Source organism: Fukomys damarensis, unplaced genomic scaffold (assembly GCF_012274545.1).
Source record: "Fukomys damarensis isolate Sample0158 unplaced genomic scaffold, DMR_v1.0_HiC HiC_scaffold_16, whole genome shotgun sequence".
In the NCBI taxonomy this organism is placed as follows: Eukaryota; Metazoa; Chordata; class Mammalia; order Rodentia; family Bathyergidae; genus Fukomys; species Fukomys damarensis.
The window spans coordinates 59986955-60006865 of NW_022900928.1; the positions used below are offsets into that span (position 1 = coordinate 59986955).

Below are 19911 nucleotides of genomic sequence, written 5' to 3' on the forward strand. Positions count from 1 at the left end.
AAAAAAAAAAAAAAAAAAAAAAAAAACTACATCAATGGATCATAAGCCAGGCATAGTGATGTACACTTGTAATCCCAGGGCTTGGAAAACTGAGGCAAGAGGACTGTGAGCTTGAGGCCAGCATGGGGTAGACAGTGAGTGCCAGACCAGCTTGGACTGCAAAATGAGACTCTGTTTCAAACAACACAACAAAACAAATCATTCTAAATGTATTTGAAAAGTATAAAACTCCAAAAACATAACACAGAAGACAATCTAGATGACCTTCAATGTGGTCATTATTTTTTAGATACAACAATAAAGTTATGATTCATTTTTTTAAAAGAAATAATTTTGACTTCATTAAAATGTAAAAATTGCTTTGAAAAGACATCATCAAGTGAATGAGAAGTCACAGATTTAAAGACATACTTACCAAGGATATATCTTATAAAGGACTGTTATCCAAAATATACAAAGAACTCAAAAGTCCAACAATAAAAAATGAACAACCCAATTACAAAAATGAGCCAGACCTCAAAAACACTTCACCAAAGGAGAGCTACATATGATAAATTTGAAATTGAAAACTTATGTATAGATGGTCTACATCATGTCATTATATAAATGCAAATCAAAGTGACATATCACTATAAACCTATTACAATGGCCAAAAATCCAGAATATTGACAACCCCAATTGTTTGTTACAATACAAAACAGCAGAAACTCTCACTCATTACTTGTAGGAATGCAAAATGGTACAGCTACTTTGGAAGATCACTTAGCAGCTTCTTAGGAAACTAAGTATAGTCAAACCATACAATCCAGAAATTAAACTATTTGGTATTTATCCAAAGGAGATTAAAAATATGTCCACACAAAAACTTGTACACAGGGCCGGAGATTTAGCTCAGCGGTTCCGTGGCCTGCCCTGCAAGTGCAAGGACGCAAGTTCAATCCCCAGTACCAAAAAAAAAACTTGTACACAGATATTTATACAAGTTGAGCATCCCTAATCTAAAAAACTCCAAAATCCAAAGCTTTTTGAGTGCTGACATAACACAAGTGGAAATTTTCACACCATGAAAGTTTATTTCATGCACAAAATATTTAAAGCATTGTACAAAATTACCTTCAGGTTATGTATACAAAGCGCATATGAAATCAAAATGAATTTTGTGTTTAGATTTGGGTCCTGTCTCCAAGACATCTCATTATGTATTAGCAAATACTTCAAAATCTGAGTACTTCTGGGCTGGGATTTACCTCAGGGGCATTGTGCAAGGCTCACAAACACAAGGTCCTGAGTTTGATCCCCGGTACCAAAAAATTTTTTTTGAATACTTCTGGTCCCAATTATTTTAGACAAGAAGTACTCAGTTATAGTTGCTTTATTTATAATTGCTGCTACAGACTGAATATTTGTGTCCTTTCAATTTTTTTTTTTTTTTTTTTTTTTTTTTTTGTAGTGGAGATCAAACTTGGGCCCTTGTGCTTGCAAGGCAGGTGGTGGAACCACTGAGCTAAATCCCTGGCCCTCAAATTTTTTTTTGTACCAGGAATCAAACTCAGGGCCTTGCACGACTGAGCTACATCCCCAGCCCTATCCTTTCAAATTTCATATGCTGAAATCTAATCTCTCATGTGATAGTATCTGGAGGTCCTTGAGAATGGAGCAGCAGTGCCTTGATGAGAGACTAGAAAGCTAGCTTGCCCTCCTTCCCCCACATGGTGATACAAAGAGAAATCAGCTGTCTGCAACCTGGAGCAGAACCAGAATCTGTGCTAGCATCCTGATCTTGTGCTTCCAAACTCCAGGACTGTGAGATAGCAATGCATGTTATTTAAGCAACCCAGTCTATGGTAACTTTTTACAGTAGTAAGAACTAAGACAACTGCCAAAACCTTGAAGAAACCAAAATGTACTTCCATAGGTAGATGGATAAACAAACTGTGATATATCCAGACTATGGAATATCAGAACTAAAAAGAAATGAGTTATCAAGCCATGAAAAGATATGGAGAAACTTAAGTACATATTGTAGAGTAAAAGAAGCAATATGAAAAGCTATTCATTGTATGATTTCTTCAATTTAGTACAGATGCTCCTCAATTCAGGATGAGGTTATGTTGGGATAAATACATTATAAATTTAAAATAATGTCAATTTAAAATGTATTTAGGGCTGGGTGTGATGGTGCACGCCTATAATCCCAGCACTAGGGAAGCTGAGGCAGGAGGACCACTGTGACTTCCGAGACCAGCCTGGGCTACATAGTGAGTTCCAGGTCAGTCTCAACTACACAGTGAGACACTGTCTCAAAAAACAAAACAAACAAACAAACAAAAAATGTATTTAGGGCTAGTGATTTAGCTCAGTGGTTCTACCACCCGTCTCACAAGCGCAAGGACCCGAGTTAGTAAGTAAGTAAGATAGTAAGTAAGCAAATAAATAAATAAATAAATAAATAAATAAATAAATATAGGGCTGGGGATTTTGCTCAGTGGTGCTGCCACGTGCCTCTCAAGCTCAAGGACCCAAGTTCGATCCCCAGTACCAAAAAAACGTATTTAATTACACCTAATCTCCTGAAGATCACAGCACAGCACAATGCAAAGTATCCATTGTTTACCCTTATAATGTACAGCTATGTGGCAGCTTAGCTCACTGTCATTGCCCAACTTTGCAAGAGTATTGTACTATATATTTTTAGCCTGCAAAAAGACCAAAATTCATAATTTGATATATGGTTTCTACTGAATGTCTATTGCTTTCACACCACTGTAAAGAAAAAAAATAAAACCTGAATTGTGCACAGCATTCTGGTAAAAGAAAAATTACAAAGACAATAAAAGATAAGTGATTGACTAAGTTGGTGGGGCAAGAACACACAGAGCACAGGGTATTTTTTAAAGCAGTGAAGTTATTCTAAAGAACACTGTTTGGATGGATTCATGAAATTATGCCATGAAACTGTACTACACTAAGGGTGAGGCCTAACCTGAACTATAGGCTTTGGGTGGTAATAAAGTTCCAGTGGAGGTTTATCAATTGTAACAAATCTATTGCTCTGGTAGCTGATATTGATAATGCAGGAGGCTGTGCCTATATGGTGATAGGAATACACAGGAAATCTCTATACCTTCCTGCTCAATTTTGCTATGAACCTAAAACTACTCTAAAAAAAAAAGTCCACTGGACATGGTGGTACATGCCTATGATCCCAGCCACTTGACTCAAAAGCTCAGCCACTTTACTCAAAAGTCTGTGCTTGGACTCAAACTTGGGGAGATTTAGTAATTTAGTGAGACTTTGTGACTTAGTGTGATCTTTGTCTCAAAATTATTAAAAAGAGATGGGGATGCAGTTCAGTGTGAAGAGTTGGGTTCAATCCCCAAATACAGGAAAAAACAAAAAGACTAAAATGGCAAATTATGTTATCACAATAAGCTTTTTTTTTTTTTTTTGGTACTGGGGATCGAACTTGGAACCTTGAACTTGCGAGACAGGTGGCAGAACCACTGAGCTAAATCCCTGGCCTCCAAGAATATTTTTAAAAGGTCAAAAATCCTATCAGTTTCCCTGACACCTCCCCCTACCAGTTATAGCCCTATTATTTTCTCTGCTTTTCTGATACAGCAAAAATGTTCAAAAGACTTGAGATTTACAATTTCCATTCTTCTACTATCTCACTAGGAGTTTTGTTTCATTTTATTTTGTTTTTATTTATTTTTTATGGTGCTTATGAGGACTGAATCCATGCACGCTAGGCAAGCCCTCTTCCACTGAGCTACATCCCCACTCTGTTACCACTTTAACCTTCTAATCTCTCAAGCTCCTATACTTCTGCCACTTCACTCAAATTGCTTTTGCCTACTACAAAATGGAACAGACAGTTGTTAGTCTTAATCTTACTGATTTATCAAAAGCTTCTGGTACACATGATCCTTCTGCCTCAAAACATAATGTTCCTTTGGCTTCCAAGACACTGTCCTATCCTGATTTTCCTGCTACTTTACTGATATCACTCCTTCTGAGTCATTGTTGGGGTTTGGATTTAAAATAGTACCCCAAAGTTTCACATGTTTGGAAGGTGACTACATCTTGGGGGTGCTATACTCACTGGTGGATTGGTTCGCTATAGGTTCACAGCTGATGTGCTGTTAGGAAGAGGGGACTAGTTGGAGGAGGTGGGTCATGGGGATCATGACCTGGAAGAGTGCATCTCCCTCCCTGGCTCCTCCCTTCTCTGCTTCCCGCCCACCAAAACATGAGCAGCTTTCCTCCCCACCAGGCCTTCCCACTATGCCCTTCCTGCCTGTGAGCCAGCCAGCTATGAACTGAAACTATGACCCAAAATAAATCTCTCCTCCTTTAATTGGTGGGTATCAGGTGTTATGTCCCAGCTGCAAGGAAAGTGACTAAGTCAGTCACCTTCACTTGTTCATTCTCTTCTGAGACATTTAACACTATCTTGCCCCTAACTTCATCTACTCTTTTGGGCATCTCACCCAGTCTCATATTCTTAAATATTGTCTAGGTGCCAACAGGTCTAAATGTCTATCTCTAGCTCAAATAGTACCCTTGAACTCCAGCCTTATATATCCAGCTGCCTATTAAATAATTCCATTTTTTTGGTAACAAAATATCAAACTTAACCAAAGCTGATCTACCACTCTCCTCCTAAAACCTGTTCCACTTGCAGTCTTTTCCATCAGTTATTGTTAAATTTATTTTTTTAGCTGCTCATATCAAAATTCTTGGGCTCTTGTTTAACTCCATTCTATTTCTCACACTTCAAATTCAGTACATTTCTATATGTATGTCCTGAATCTACCCACATCTCACTATTTGTACTACCTTCTTACTGACCCAGACCACCCTCATCTCTTGCCTGGACTGTTGCGGGAGCCCTGTATCTAGTCTCCCTGCTTCTTTACTTACTCTCTACCAATTGCTCATAGTACAGTTGAAAAGAAACTTTTAAAAACAGAGATTACAGAGCCAGAGATTTAGCTCAGTGGTGCCCACCTGCCTTGCAAGCTCAAGGTCCCAAGTTTGATCCCCAATATGAAAAATCAAAAAACAAAAACCAAAAAACAGATTACATGGCTATTGCACTATAGTGACTTCTTATTTCACTGGGGATAAAAGCATTTCAATAGCCTACAAATCTCTTCATAACCTGAATTGTCACAGCCTCCTACACTCTGACCACACTGCTTATTACTCTCTGCTTCCGCTCAGCTCCAGCCTCACTAGTCTCCTGTATTCCTTCCTTATGCCAGAGTCTTTTCACCCTGTTTCTCAGATGTCCACGTGCCTAATTGCCCTACCTCTTTAAAGATTTTGTTCAAAATACCATCTTTTCAGTGAGGCCTACCTTGGTCACCCTAGCTAAAGATATAACCTTCAATTCTAGTGAACTCTCAACCCTTCTTTTAACTTGTTTTCTTAGCTTTTTTTCTTAGCATTTATCATCTTCTAGAATACCACAAAGTTCTTTATTATGTTTATTGTATGTTTCCTCTGTCTACCTCTAAATAATAAGTTTATAGATACCCTGATGGTTTCAACTGGCCTTTGCCATTACTCCCCACTCTAACCATCCAGATCCTCTCTTATCATTAACTCAGATCTTTCTGAAGAGCCACCCAAGGTCTGGTCTATTTGGTCTCTCTATTTAAGATCTAATAAGGCATATCTCAATGTTGGACAAGTTTTGAACCTGAAAACAGTGTTCATAAAACTCTGACTTTTCAATAGACATAGTCAATTTGCCTCAGAGACTGACTAATGTGAGGATAGCTAAATTGGTTGCCAAAATTAATCATTTTCAACACTTATTTGAGTTTTCCACAGTAGAGCTCACTGTATTACTTAGAAGCCTCTCATTTAGATGATATATGAATATAATTTGCATTCTGGTGCCTCAAAAAAGAGAGCACTCTTAGATTTCTCAGGTAACTGAACAAAAACAAAAGACATGTTGGGCCTAAATAAAAAGAAACTGACAGCTGCTAGAATCAGCCCAAGAAAAGAAATTATTAGCTGGGCGTGGTGGCGCACGCCTGTAATCCCAGCACTCAGGAGGGTGAGGTAGGAGGATCACTGTGAGTTTGAGACCAGCCTGGGCTATATAGTGAGTTCCAGGTCAGTCTCAACTACATAGTGAGACCCTGTTTCAAAAAACCAAAAAAAAAAAGACTAGAAATTATTCAATCCTAGAATCCAATTTTTATCCTTATTAGTCTTAGTACTTCTCTTAGAATTAAAACCACATACCTAGATGCATCAAGAAATGGTCTGTGGACCAGGCTGATCCATTCTTCTCTATTGGATGAATATCTCGGCTCCCGGGGTGTTTCTCTCATGGTGTCCAAATCTACTAAATAGTGACATTTACTGATGTCTATCTGAAATACAGAAAAGCCAACTCTTCATCAGTAATTACAAAAGTCCCTGCAGGGTTGTAAACAAACAACTGTAATTTTAAGAATTCCCACATGGCTTCAGAGGAACAAATATCCAAGTCCTCAGACAATGTTACTTGTGTACTCTTCACTCAGAAGAGTGCTGGGGTATTATTTAGGCTTGTGAGGCAGTAGCATGTGTGCACTCACTTAAGTTATTAAGTCTCCTAGCCCCAAAGACATTTAAGAAGCCACCATGAGTCCACAACCTACCTCTGGTAAACCTATTTTCTGCTCATTATTACCCCTTTCCAGTCTATCACATCTTATTTCAGAAATTGAAAGGATATGTCTAAACACAGGTGCTAATATGTGAGGAAGCCCTGACTCTCCTGACAGCCATGAGAAGTTACATTGCATCCCACAGGCAGCATAGCAACATCAAGAATATCAGCACCTTCAAAAAGTGAAAAGAATTGACAATAAAACTGTCTTGCACCAAAAGTTCAGTAAAACTGAGATATCAGAACAGCAGGAATAAAGATGAAAAATACATAATATTAGCAGAACTAGAGTTACTCAGGTGCTTGAAGATGGATTCACCAGAGCTCATAGAGAATATGAATACATGTCATTTAAATCCATATTGCTACTTCTCAAAAAAGTGATTAATTCAATGAACGTGGTACACAATCTGTAGGATTCTTTTGTGCTTAAATAGTTCACCTCAAATTAAACTTACATTCTACCTCTTCTCTCCAAGCCTTTAGAATATTTTGCGGGCATAGGAGGAAAAAAAATTATGCAATTTCTATGAGGTAAAATAAAGCCCAAAAAGGGGGAAAAAAGTCTACTAATATGGTCAGTTAAAAAAGTAAATCTCAAGGAAAGGAAAATATTTTTCAATGTATTTTACATGCAAACTATGTTACATATATTTCTAAATCATAAAGTCTATTTTTATAAATCAAACAAGCAAGACTCAAATTAACTTCATTTTTTTCAACATATGTATTTTTTCAACATACATATTTGATGTACTAGCCATTAAGTCAGAGTTAAGGATACAGAGCCAAATAAATAAGATACAATATCTGCCCTAAAAGTATTTACATTTCTGATCAAAATCATATGAGCATATAGCAGAGCCATATTTGGAACCAAATCAGTATAACTTCATAGGCCATATCTCAAGATTGTGAAAAATTCACGGAATCAGAGGCAAAGAGCTTTCAGAAGCTCATCTAAATGTTTCTTAAAAATAAAAATGGGAAGTAGCTCAGAGGTAGAGTGTTTGGCTTATCATGCCCTGAGTTTGGTCACCAGAACCATAAAAATTAGTCAGATAATTAATCTAATTTAAAAAGAAATCCTCTTAATTTATCAGGCTTCAGTTAAGATAGGAATCACCTAGCCACGTGTGGTGGCATATGCCTGTAATCTCAGAACTTGGGAGGCTGATGAGGTAGGAGGATCAACATGAGTTTGAGGCCAGCCTGGGCTACATACTGAGTTCAAGGCCAGCCTGAATCACATATCGAGACCCTATTTCAAAAAAACAAAAAACAAAAATGTTGGGGATTTATCTCAATGGCACTGTGCCTGCCTTGCAAGCACAAGGTCCTGAGTTTGATGCCCAGTATGAAAAAAAAAAAAAGGCCACTAAACCGAGTATGGTGGCACATGCCTAAAATCCTAGCACTTGGGAAGGGAGAGGCAGGAATTAATTTGAACAATGTGTGTGTGTGTGTGTGTGTGTGTGTGTGTGTGTGTGTGTGTATACATACATACATACATACATACATACATCCTGAACCATACAGTGAGTTCAAGATCAGCCTGGATTACACAGACAGACCTTGTCTCAAAAGATAACAAATGACAGACAGACCCTGTCTCAAAAGATAACAAATGGCTGGGGATTAAGCTCAGTGGTTCCACTGCCTACCTCACAAGGGCAAGGTCCAAGTTCGATCCCCCATACCAAAAAACAAAAACAAACAAACAAAAAAAAACCCCAAACTAACAAAGCCATCTATTGTATAATTAAATTACATGAAATGTTCAGAATATGTCAACTCTCCAAGACAGAAAACAAAGGTCTATAAGGACTGAAGAAGCTAATGAGTATGAGTTTTGCAGGCAGGAGAAGGGTGATGAAAATGTTCTAAAATTAATTATTGGTGACAGTTGTACAACATTACAAATGTACTAAAAACTGCTGAATTATATACTTAAGATGGTAGATTTTACTGTGTAAATATTAGATACTGCTTAAATACAATCTCCATTAAAAATCCCAATAGACATGTGAAACTTGACAAGGTGATTCTAAAATGTACATGGAAGGCCAGGGATTAAGCTCAGTGGTTCCAGCGCCTGCCTTGCAAGCACAAGGACCTGAGTTCGATCCCCAGTACCAAAAATAAAATAAAATGTACATGGAAATGCAGAAGGACAAAAAGAACCAAAGTACTCTTAGAAAAGAACAAAGCTTTCTATAACTGTAAAGCTACAGAAATTAAGACAGTGACGTACAGTGTCAATAGATTAATGAAAAGAAATGAAGAGCCTAGCACAGATGCAGGCATACATGAAACTTGATTTGTAATAAAAGTGATACTCATATGTACAAAATCTGTACCAACTGGCAGAATCTACTAAAATTTTATTTTATTTTATTTTTTGTTACTGGAGATCCAACTTGGGACCCTGCACTTGTGAGGAAGGCAGCAGATACCACTGAGCTAAATCCCCAGCCTGAAAGTTTGACAATCTTATTATTTTTTTTTTTAAACCGGGGATCAAATTCAAGGCCTTGAGCTAACAAGGCAGGTGCAGAACCACTGAGCTAAATTCCCGGCCCTAAAATTTAAAAAAGATATCTTTTATAATTCAGCAATTATAGGGGATTAGTTAATACCTAAATCTAAATATTAGATTACATCATATGAAATAATTAATATTTGATGTTTGATCCACAAAAATGGTAACTGTATGTGGTTCAACCTAAAGTATATCCAACAGAAATATTTGCATTCAAACACAAGTTCAATAAAGTAAACCACCAAACCTTCATCAATAGTAAAATAATAAATAAGTTGTAGTGCAGTTACACACTGAAATATTGCACATAATAAAAGATAACAAACTATAGTTATATGTAGTAACATGTGATTATTAAAATATGATGTGCAGTTAAAGATCAAGATATAAAAGAGTATTGGTAGTATGATTCAGGGAAAATATACCTAAAAAGCTTAGGACACATGTAAATGTGGTAAGTCAAAAGATCAAAGCAAAGAAATTACCACCATAGGTTAGCAGACTATTTCTGATTGGGGTTACTGAAGTGATCAAAAGGAATTACTGGGAAGCTTTCGGGTGCTGGGCATGTTCTATAATTTGACCTAGTAATGGCTGCATAGGCACTTGATCTATCATCATCATTATCATTTTACTGTATACTCATATTTTGTACATATTTAGGCTTATAGATTATACATAATTGAAAGTTTTAAAAACATGCACGGAAGAGCTACTTGGTCATCTCTAGCTTATAATAAACTCTGTTTTTTCTCACCTACTACCTCCCAACAATGTTCTCATTCTCTCCCAGCATTATTTATATGTAAAAAAAAAAAATACTTCAGTCTCACATCTGTCTCTACATATGGGTTTTTCCTCCAGGGCAGAGAAAGCACACTGAGAATTGACGTCAGACCCAATTCCATTCCACATAACTCTCTAAAAATGATCCTTTGCATAAACATTTCAGGAAAGTAGCCTTTTTTGTCTGAACACCCACTCTGTAGCTCCCAAGCAATGTAAGAACATGAAAGAAAAAATTTTTAAAAGGCTTTACAAGTGCTATGCCCCTGTAATCAATAGAACCAGTAAGAGGCAGTGACTTTTATGGTTTCATGCTTAGCTTCTTTTTAGAAGACAGTCTTTGGGGGCCAGGGATTTAGCTCAGTGGTTCCACTGGCTGCCTCACAAACATGAGGACCTGAGTTTGATCCTCAGTATCAGAGAGAGAGAGAGAGAGAGAGACAGACAGACAGACAGACAGAGAGAGAGACAGACAGACAGAGAGAGAGACAGACAGACAGCCAGAGATAGTCCTTGGTATGAGATTTCCACATTTTATTTCTACAGGTCTGGTTATCAAGTTCTGGTGTTGAGTACACAGTCTAACAGAGAAGTGAATGATAACTAATTAATACTCAACTACACCAGTAAGCTTTGGCTTCACATGTCACATTATCTGTAAATAAATTCCACTTAATTTCTATGTAAAAGTCTTAGAAAGATACCAAGGCAAAACATACTAATTGAGATACTACTGATCAATTAAAAATTTGACCTGTTTTTTATCCTTGCCGGGAAACAAATATTAAAACACACAAGGATGAAGGCCTCCAAGAAGATAGGAATGATCAAATAGCAGGTTCTTCATTAGAGGAAAAACAGGTTATTATAAAGGGGATTTAAAGTCAGGAGGCCTACATGCAGATCTGGCTATTTACCCCAAGCTAGCTGGTGACCCATACTCACTTAAGCGTTTCAAATTCCAGTATCTTCTTATGTAAAATACAATGCTACTTATCTCAAACAGTTATAATGAGGATTAAAAGAAATGAACTACTTAAAACTTGTAAACTAAATAGGATTACACCAATAGTTGGAATGTTAGAAAAACTTCGATGAAATCTGTGAAATGTGAAAATTTAACTGATAGAAAAAGACTACCAGAGCATTAAAACCCATTAAAATGAATTACTTTTGTCTCAACCTAGATTGGTCTACTGACAGTTCAATCTAAACCCAATATGCAGGATGAAAGGGCTACAACATTAACTACTCATAGTCCCTGATTAGCAATGAATTGGCAGCATCCACTAAATGATATCAAAATCAAATCTCTGAGTATCAGCAAAACATTTAGTAAGTACACATCCTGGGAATCCTAAACTAGACGATACAAAACTGTTTCAAGAGAGCTAGGGATATAGCTCAGTGGTAGAATGCATGCCTACCATGCATGAGGCCTAAATTCAATCCCTAGCCACCAAAAAAGAAAAAAAAAATGCTGTAAGACATTATCTCTGTTCTTACACTTATAATGTAGGTCAAAAAATAACATTGGCATATATGAAATATAGACTGTAAGTATTATAAGAGCAATTAGTTCAGGAAAGAAGAGATCACTGAGAACTACAGTAGTTGCAAAGATTTCCTGAAGATGTTAATGTTAAAGAATCATGTAGGATGTTGCATGCCTGTAATCTCAGCATTGTGAGGCTGAGGCAGGAGGACTGCAGGTTTGAGAACTCAACCTGAGCAATTTAGCAAGACCCAATCTCAAAATAAAAAAAAAAAAGACTGGGGATGAAGCTCAGTGCAAAGGTCCTGGGTGCAATCCTTAATACACACACACACACACACACACACACACACACACACACACACACACACACAGAAGAGAAAAGGCCAAAGTGAACATGAGTACAGTTCACACTGGGAGGTGGAAGAATATCCGCTGATCCCAAAGGTGTGTGCTAAGAAAGGAAACTGAGAGTCTGAGGACATGATAATGGAGGAGTCAAATGAAGAGAAACTGGATCTTGGGTATCAGCAATCTAGGTTTTTCAGTCAAGAAGTAAAATGATGAAAATTTGGTCTTAGAAAAAGGAGTCTATCCTGGGTACAGAGGAGAGAGTGGACTAAGGAGGTGTTGGGAGAAAAGCTGAAGTGAGGACTCTACTTGCTAATGTAGTAGTATCCAGATGTGAAATGATAAAATGCTTTCTTGAATTTCTATGGCAATAAAAATGAAGAAAGAAGAAGAGCCAATCTATTTAAAAGAAAATAAATAAAACCAAAATTTCTACTCCAGAGCTGGAAGAAAAAGAGACAACAGTGAGCAGTCAGTTTGGGTGAAACTGAGAAAAGATGACAGCTTATACCTTGTACCTACTGAAACTGTAGGCAGCACGCTTCAAATGACAGAAAGAAAGCCAGTGTGACTAGAGAGTTGCTTTCTGGAACACTCTCTGCTGCTATTTCATAACTTTCTGGTCCTACTTTAGATTTTAGCTAAAAATTATTTCCTTCAGGAAGACATCACTGACCACTTAAACTAGGACAAGTCCCCATATTACATGTGCTCACAGCAACCAGTACTTTTCAAAACATTTCATAATTACAAACTATGAATTAATTGGGTAATTAACCTATAAACACTATAAAGTCTGGAACTATATCTATCTTGTTCACTTCTGTATTCCAAAATCCTAACACAGTAAAAGCACCCACAGGTGCTAAACATATACTCAACAAAAGCACACAACACATGGAAAAAAGTGAAAGGAACTGAAAAGAGGAAAGAAAGGGTGAAAGTGAAGGGAAAGAGGGAAAGCAGAACAGAAAGGAGTAGAAGACCACAAATAAAGCTAACCCTAACCCAAACCCTAACCCTAACAGACATTGTCTGTCATACCAACCTGAAAAGGTAGGAGTTTCAAGAACAGAAGGAACCACAGCAGTGGATTCAGAAGTATAAAAGAACAAGTTTCAAAATTTTAGGCGAAAATAGATTTCAAACTAACAGAAAGGCTAGAAGGCTGAAGATTCAGAAAAGGTAACCAGAATGGGTTCAACAATCATAGCAAGTAAATTTGTCTCAGTCAGAATACTATGGGGGACAAAGAAAAGAAATAATGTCCAGTCTCCTTTCCTCAGTGAACTTCCTGCTGTCTGTCCAGCTGCCTGAGCTGAGCCCCACAAGTCTTAAAGCAGGAAGGATATGAATTTGCATTCAGGCATCTATCAGCTGTAAATGACAATGACGCACACAGTTGTAAAAATAGAGATCTCTGGCAAGGATTGAGGTGAAGTTCAGGGAACATCACAGAGAAACCATCCCCACATATAAGATAGATATTATTTGTCAAACATTACTCAAAGTTATCTCTGGTAAACAACCATAGTGAAAAATTCTGTTTAAGCTTCTAAGAGATAATGTGAAAGAGCCATTGAAATCAATTATCTTGTAACTTTCAAGACAAGGATTACAGCTGGAAAAAAAATTTTAGATACTTTGCCCATAACTAAGTAAATTTTGGTACTAACCAAGGCTACCAAACAGTAGCTATATTTGACATATGCCAGTAACTCTTTTAATACTTAACTTTGGGCAGTACTCAGAATGTCTTCTTTCCAAACACAAAATAAATTCTGATTTATTGTGTCTCCTCATATCCCTCTATGAAGCAACTATGGCAAGTTCCCAGGCCTTCTGATAGCTGAGCATCACAAACTCTGTGAAAGCAGAGATAGGTCTTTCTTCATCACCACTGCATTCCTATGACTAGTACCATACTAGGAATATCTCACTCAGTCCAAAAATACAGGTGGAGAGAAAAATGGGTCAGTGGCTATACCAGGAGGCTGAACAACTTCAAGCCATTCAAAACTATGACCAGCTATCTCTAAGCACCAAAAATGTCTTCCCTTATCTTCTAAAGTCCTTCAAAAAACAATCTATTTCTTTCATGTATAATCTTCCTACAGGAAAGATCAAATCACATTATAATCAATCTACTAACCATCCCTAGTTAGCTAAATGAGTGCAAGCTCCAGTAAATCAAGTTTGTGTAATACTAGAAAACCCACCATAACAACATTTGACTTACTTTGATATTTTACAGAACGTTAGAGAGGACCAAACTCATCCTATTATAAGGAGCCCACTCCCACAATAACAACATTAACCCATTCCTGAGGCTGAAGCAATATATCCCAACGTTTATTAGCTCCCACCACCTGCACTGCAGGATCAAGTTTCCAAAACATGAACTTTGAGGGACACATCTGAGACATAACATTAAACCAAATTCAAAAGGATATTCCATGCTTTTCTCAATGGTTAAATTGGGGAAAATAAAGTCCAATTCTGCAAACTTGCAGAACTTTGTGCATGTAAAGAACTTCTCTGAGAAGATACCTTTCGACTCCATTTTAGCCACAAGCTTTTATTATAAAAACAGGGATTTAGCTCAGTGATGCAGCCGCCTGCCTCACAAGCATAAGGTCCTGAGTTTGATCCCCCAATACCAAAAAAAAAAAAAGAAAGAAAAAGAAAGAAAAGAAAAGAAAAATCCTATTTACAACATTTGCGTATAGATTATTTACAACATTTGCGTATAGATTATATCATCAAGCAACCATGAATCAAACTAGTATTTGAAATATGTAACTCTCCAAAATAGAGTAAAACACAACATAATATAGTAATGCTCTGCAACCCCTGCCTCTACATGCTGTTCTTTAAATATGTCCAGTATTTCCATTTGTATCAGGAAATAAGGCAACTAAATACTCTGCCTCTATCTCTGTAATTTAGGAAAGTCACATAAGGCAGCCTGAGAGGTTTTACTTTCTCTAAACAGCTTGGACTACAAATCACTAAGATCTCTCTCAAATCTTGAAAAGGATTGTTGTAGAGAAACTAATTTTATCACAACTGTAAATATACTCCACAGCATTGATTCTACTCTTCTCTAAGCTACTAGTGCTTGTCAATGTGTTTCTATATTGAAAGGCATCCCTGCATGAGAGGTAACAAATACACAGTCTGCCTTTAATATTGCCAAGACTTGGGCAATCAGAAAGTCTATGTCTTACTTGTAGCACTTACTTCTAGCACTATGTCTTACTTCTAGCACTAGCTGAATATATATATTTGTCATGAATGGCAAAAAATAAAAATAAAAATAACATCTCTCAGTCCTCTTACATTTTTCATGTCAAGGAGCTAAGATATGCCGGGGATTTAGCTCAGTGGTTCTGCTGCCTGCCTTGCAAGCACAAGGACCAGTTTGATCCCCGGTATAAAAAAAAAAAAAAAAAAAAAAAATTTAAAAAAAGGCTTAAAAAAAAAACCCCAAGATATATCATTGTTAAAAATAGAAAGAGCTAGAAAAACTTTGTGGTCTAGCTTGCCTGAGGAATTCCACATTTTTACAAGGCTTCTTTTACTCCAAGTGCTTTATCAATATAAAAAATACAATTTGGGGTCCAGGGATTTAGCTCAGTGGTTCCATCACCTGCCTTGCAAGCGCAAGCTTCTTGAGTTTGATCTCTGGTACCAAAAAATATGATCTGGGAATACATCACATGTCTTACCTACAGAGCTGAGAATCACCACATAGATCTATCCTGAAGCTGGGTGATAACAAATACAGAAAGCTCTGACAGCTGTTTTCCTTTTGCTACCATCTAGATGTTGTTTCTCCCTCAAAGGTTCATGTGTTGGCAGTTCAGTCAGCAGTATGTATCATTAGATGGTGGGAACTTTAAGACATGAGACCCAGTGGGAGAGCTGCAGGTTAACTGGGAGTGTGCCACTGGAAGACCTGGGATCCTTGTCTCTCAGATTTCTTGTTTAGCACTATGGTATCTCTTCCTCCCATACAAATGCCTGCCTTTGCCATCCACCATCAGATGATACAGGCAAAGGGCCCCCTTACCAGAGGTTGTGCCATGCTGTTCAAACTTTTCTCTAAAAGTACGTGCTACATAAGTTTTACTTTTTTGGGGGGGTACCGAAGATAGAACTCGGGTCCCATTGCGAGGCAGGTGGCAGCATCACTGAGCTAAATCCCCAGCCCCCAAAATTTTTCACTGTACAGTTAACTTGTCTCAGTTATTTCATTATAATTTTAAAAAATCCAAAATCTAAATATACCTTCCTATTGCTTATATCAAACATCATTAATCAATTGTAGCATTCTGCTGTTGAGTCTAGATGAAATTTCATGCTTTTCAACCCTAGGGTCCAGTCACCCAGGATCAACTGATTAGAAGTGTAAAATGAAATGAAACTATCTGCAGCCAGGAGTTTAGGACCAGTTGGGCAATAAAGCCAGGCCCCCTGAAGGAAGAGAGGGAGGGAGGGCGAAATCAGCTGCATGGTTTCTCCTATATAAGAAAGTGAAAATATAAATAATTTAAAGAGCAAAATAAAAGATATATGATAGGAAACAGCGAGGCAGACATTTCAGAGATGAGAAGGGGATATGGGAATGGCAGGGAGAGAGGAGAGCAAAGAAGATAAGCAGAGGGGGCCAGGAATTTAGCTCAGAGGCACAGCACCTGCCTCGCAAGCACAAGGTCCTGAGTTCAATCTCTGGAACCCCCCAAAAAAGAAGATAAGGAGAGGTAAAAATGATTAAGATGCAATCTGTATATGCACAATTTTTTAAAGTATTATGAATCACAAACATATATCAATAAAAATATTTTTAAAAGAAAAGGAAGAAGAAAAGTATGAAAAAGAAGGGACAGGAAGAGAGAAAGAAAAAAAAGAGGAAGGAAAGAAAGATGAAAGAGAGAGAAGTAAGTGGAGATACATACCCACAAGGATGCAATTGCAGCTCACTCCACTCCAATCTGGATTCTGTTTCTTAGTTTTCAACCACACATTTCAAATAAAACAAACATCCCTCTTTAGATAAAATGTAGACTTAGGTTGAATGCAGTAGCACACATCTACAATCCTAACACTTGGGAGGATGAGGCAAGAGGATTCTGAGTTGTAGGCTAGCCTAGGCTACACAGTAAGATCCTGTCTCAAAACCAACCAACCAAAAAAAAAAAAAAAAAAAAAAGCAGACTTAGAAACTGAGAAATCATGAAAAACCGTGGAATTTCTTTTGTTTTACAACAACAAATTTAGGATTTTTGTAAATTTTATTTTTAAAATATTAGTTTGCAGAAAATATCTTAAAATATATCTATAATACAGAATAGAATTCACTAGTATTTATGACTAAAGTCGCTATCATTATCATTAAGAAAGGCTCACACACAAAAAAAAGAAAGGCTCATTAAGTACTAAATTACAAAACAAAAAATAAATCACATAGCTTTTAGAGAAGTTCTACTTTATAATTAAGTGGAGCTATGTATACAAAATGTCACATACCAATTTCTATCAAATTTTTGTATTTTTTTCTTTAAGGTTTTTATATTATCATTATAACTTAAAAGGGAGGACAGGCAGACAAACATTAGACATTTGCCTTTTAGGAACTTACTACCTATTTTTTTAGGAACTTACTACCTAATATGAACAATATCAGGTACACAAATTTTACATGGCATTATGCCAGAAGGACAAAGCCATTATAGTAAAACATAAATGAAAAAGTATGGCAGGAGGCTGAGGCAGAATTGCCATGAATTTGAGGCCAGCCTGGGCTACATAGCTCAAGGCAAGGCTGAATTACATAGGAGATTCTGCCTCAAAAAAACAAGAACTGCCAGGGATTTAGCTCAGTGGTGCTGCCACCTGCCTTGCAAGCGTAAGGTCCTGAGTTCAATCCCCAGTACCAAAACAAAAAAAAAACAAAAACAAAACAGAAGTAATGGGAAGTTAATTTTCAATTTCCAAAGTTGGCAAAACATGTTCATAAAATCAGTATTATAATTTTATCTGCTTAATCTGCTAAATGACATTACCATTTCCTGGTACACATTTTACAATTTTTTCCCATACTTATTATTAGTGCATATTGGTTATACAGATTAATGGGTTTCATTTTGGAGATCTATACCTGCACATAGCATATTTTGATTATTTTTAACCCCCACTGCCTGCCCTGCTCTCTCCCCTATTTCACATTTTTTAGTTCAATACAGATGGTATATTTTGCTCATATCTATGCCCTGTATTTACCCACTTTTATATGCCCTTCCCTTCCTCCATATTCTCTTCCTCTTGTCCAATAATAGTCTCCTTTGTACTTTTCTGCCATCTTTTTTAGATTCCATACATTAAAGAGAACACACAATATTTGTTGATTTCTGTACTGGCTGTACTAATTTATATTCCCAACCAGCAGGTGTTCTCACCAGCATTTACTGTTTTTTTTATATTTTTGATAATAGCCATTCTGACTAGGGTGAGATGGAATCTCAATGTAGTTTTTTGTTTTTGTTTTTTTGGTATCAGGAATCGAACTCGGAACCTTGTGTTTGCGAGGCAGGTGGGCAGAACCACTGAACTAAATCCCCGGATCTCTCAATATAGTTTTGATTTACATTTCCCCATTTTTCACTAAAGAAGGACTATCTTTACAAAACCAAATAATTTCACATTTACTTTCAAAAGAATGTAAATTCAAAGGAATGAAAATTCAATAGATGAAGCTCTAACCAGCTTAATGTTTGCATCAAGTTATGAAATTGTCTTATTCTTGGTTTGAAATGTTGGGAAGCCTCTGACATAGTTTTCTATAAATGACAATGACTGAAGAATTTAGAATCATCTGTGTGAAATACACATAACAAAGCTAAAAGAAAAGTATTCTACCTTCCTGCCATATATCAATTTTGCTAAGAAGCTATCTAAGATGCAAATATGCCAAATGCTAACCTCTGTCAACTGTCAAATGACATTAGTAACACAAGACAGAAGAAAGCTAGGCATGATCCCTATCATCCAGGAACTCATAGCCTAATATTCTTCCTGAAACTTAAGAAACTTAAATAGACTTTGAAAAATTGAGTCATTTGGGTCCTAATTAGCCATTCTCTATTATTAACAAGGTTTGAGGAGGCCTCTCTTTAGTTCAAGAGAGTTAAAGGAGATTAAAGGAAGGGCTCTGTCAATATTCTAGTTGATTTTTCTTAAATCATCTGCTCTGTATAGCCTTAAGTTTGGTACTGTGAGGCTTTCAAAGATTAGGGACAAAAATGTGAACTCTTACTCTTAAATAACATATACTTTAGTGAAAAACACAGTTACATAGGTATGGGTGAACAAATAAAACAGAACAAATGAAAAATGCTCCTGCCTAATTAACTAAAAGACAGAAACCACAATCATTACATTTTTCCTAGCCACTAGATGATTTCTCATCCTTCAAGTCTTTGTATATTCCATTCCTTTTGACTAAAATATCAATTTCCCCTTCCTATACTAGACAACTCTTAATCATCCTTTAAGAACCAGCTCCTGGGCCAGGGATTTGGCTCAGTGGTTCTGCTGCCTGCCTTGCAAGCACAAAGGCCCAACTGAGTTTGATCCCCAGTACCACAAAAAAATAAGCTCCTATGCCATCTCTTAATGAAACTGTTCTCAAGTAGAGAAGCAAGAAGAGTCTTCCTCCTTTCTCTTTGCTCCAAGAGCATATTATGGCACTCATTATACTTTAATATTTTAGGTTTGGGCTGGGTATTTAGCTCGGTGCTTCCACCGCCTGCCTCGCAAGCACAAGGTTTGTCTGTCCTAATAGACTCTGAGGGCAAGATTTGTGTCTTTTTCTAAAATCACTATAGCGTTATCAAAATAATATATGTGTATAATTAAAAAGCTTACGTAGTACAAGAAACTACTTATGAAAAACATCAGTTCCTTCCTTAATCCCCTGGTCCAGCTTCCCAGAGACAACTACTCGCAATTTATCCAGCTGTCTCTCCTGGAAGCTTTTTTTTTTTTTTTTTTTTT

At 36.9% G+C, this 19911-nt stretch overlaps 1 protein-coding gene across 1 annotated transcript in view; it reads right to left on the bottom strand.

Moving 5' to 3' along the window:
• Positions 1-19911, bottom strand: part of LOC104852868 (alpha-1,2-mannosyltransferase ALG9) — a 95891-nt gene that overhangs the window by 21109 nt on the left and 54871 nt on the right. The window contains exon 16 of the mRNA XM_010610680.2: positions 6268-6398. Within this exon, the coding sequence (XP_010608982.2) occupies positions 6268-6398 (131 nt within the window). The remainder of the gene's footprint in view (positions 1-6267; positions 6399-19911) is intronic.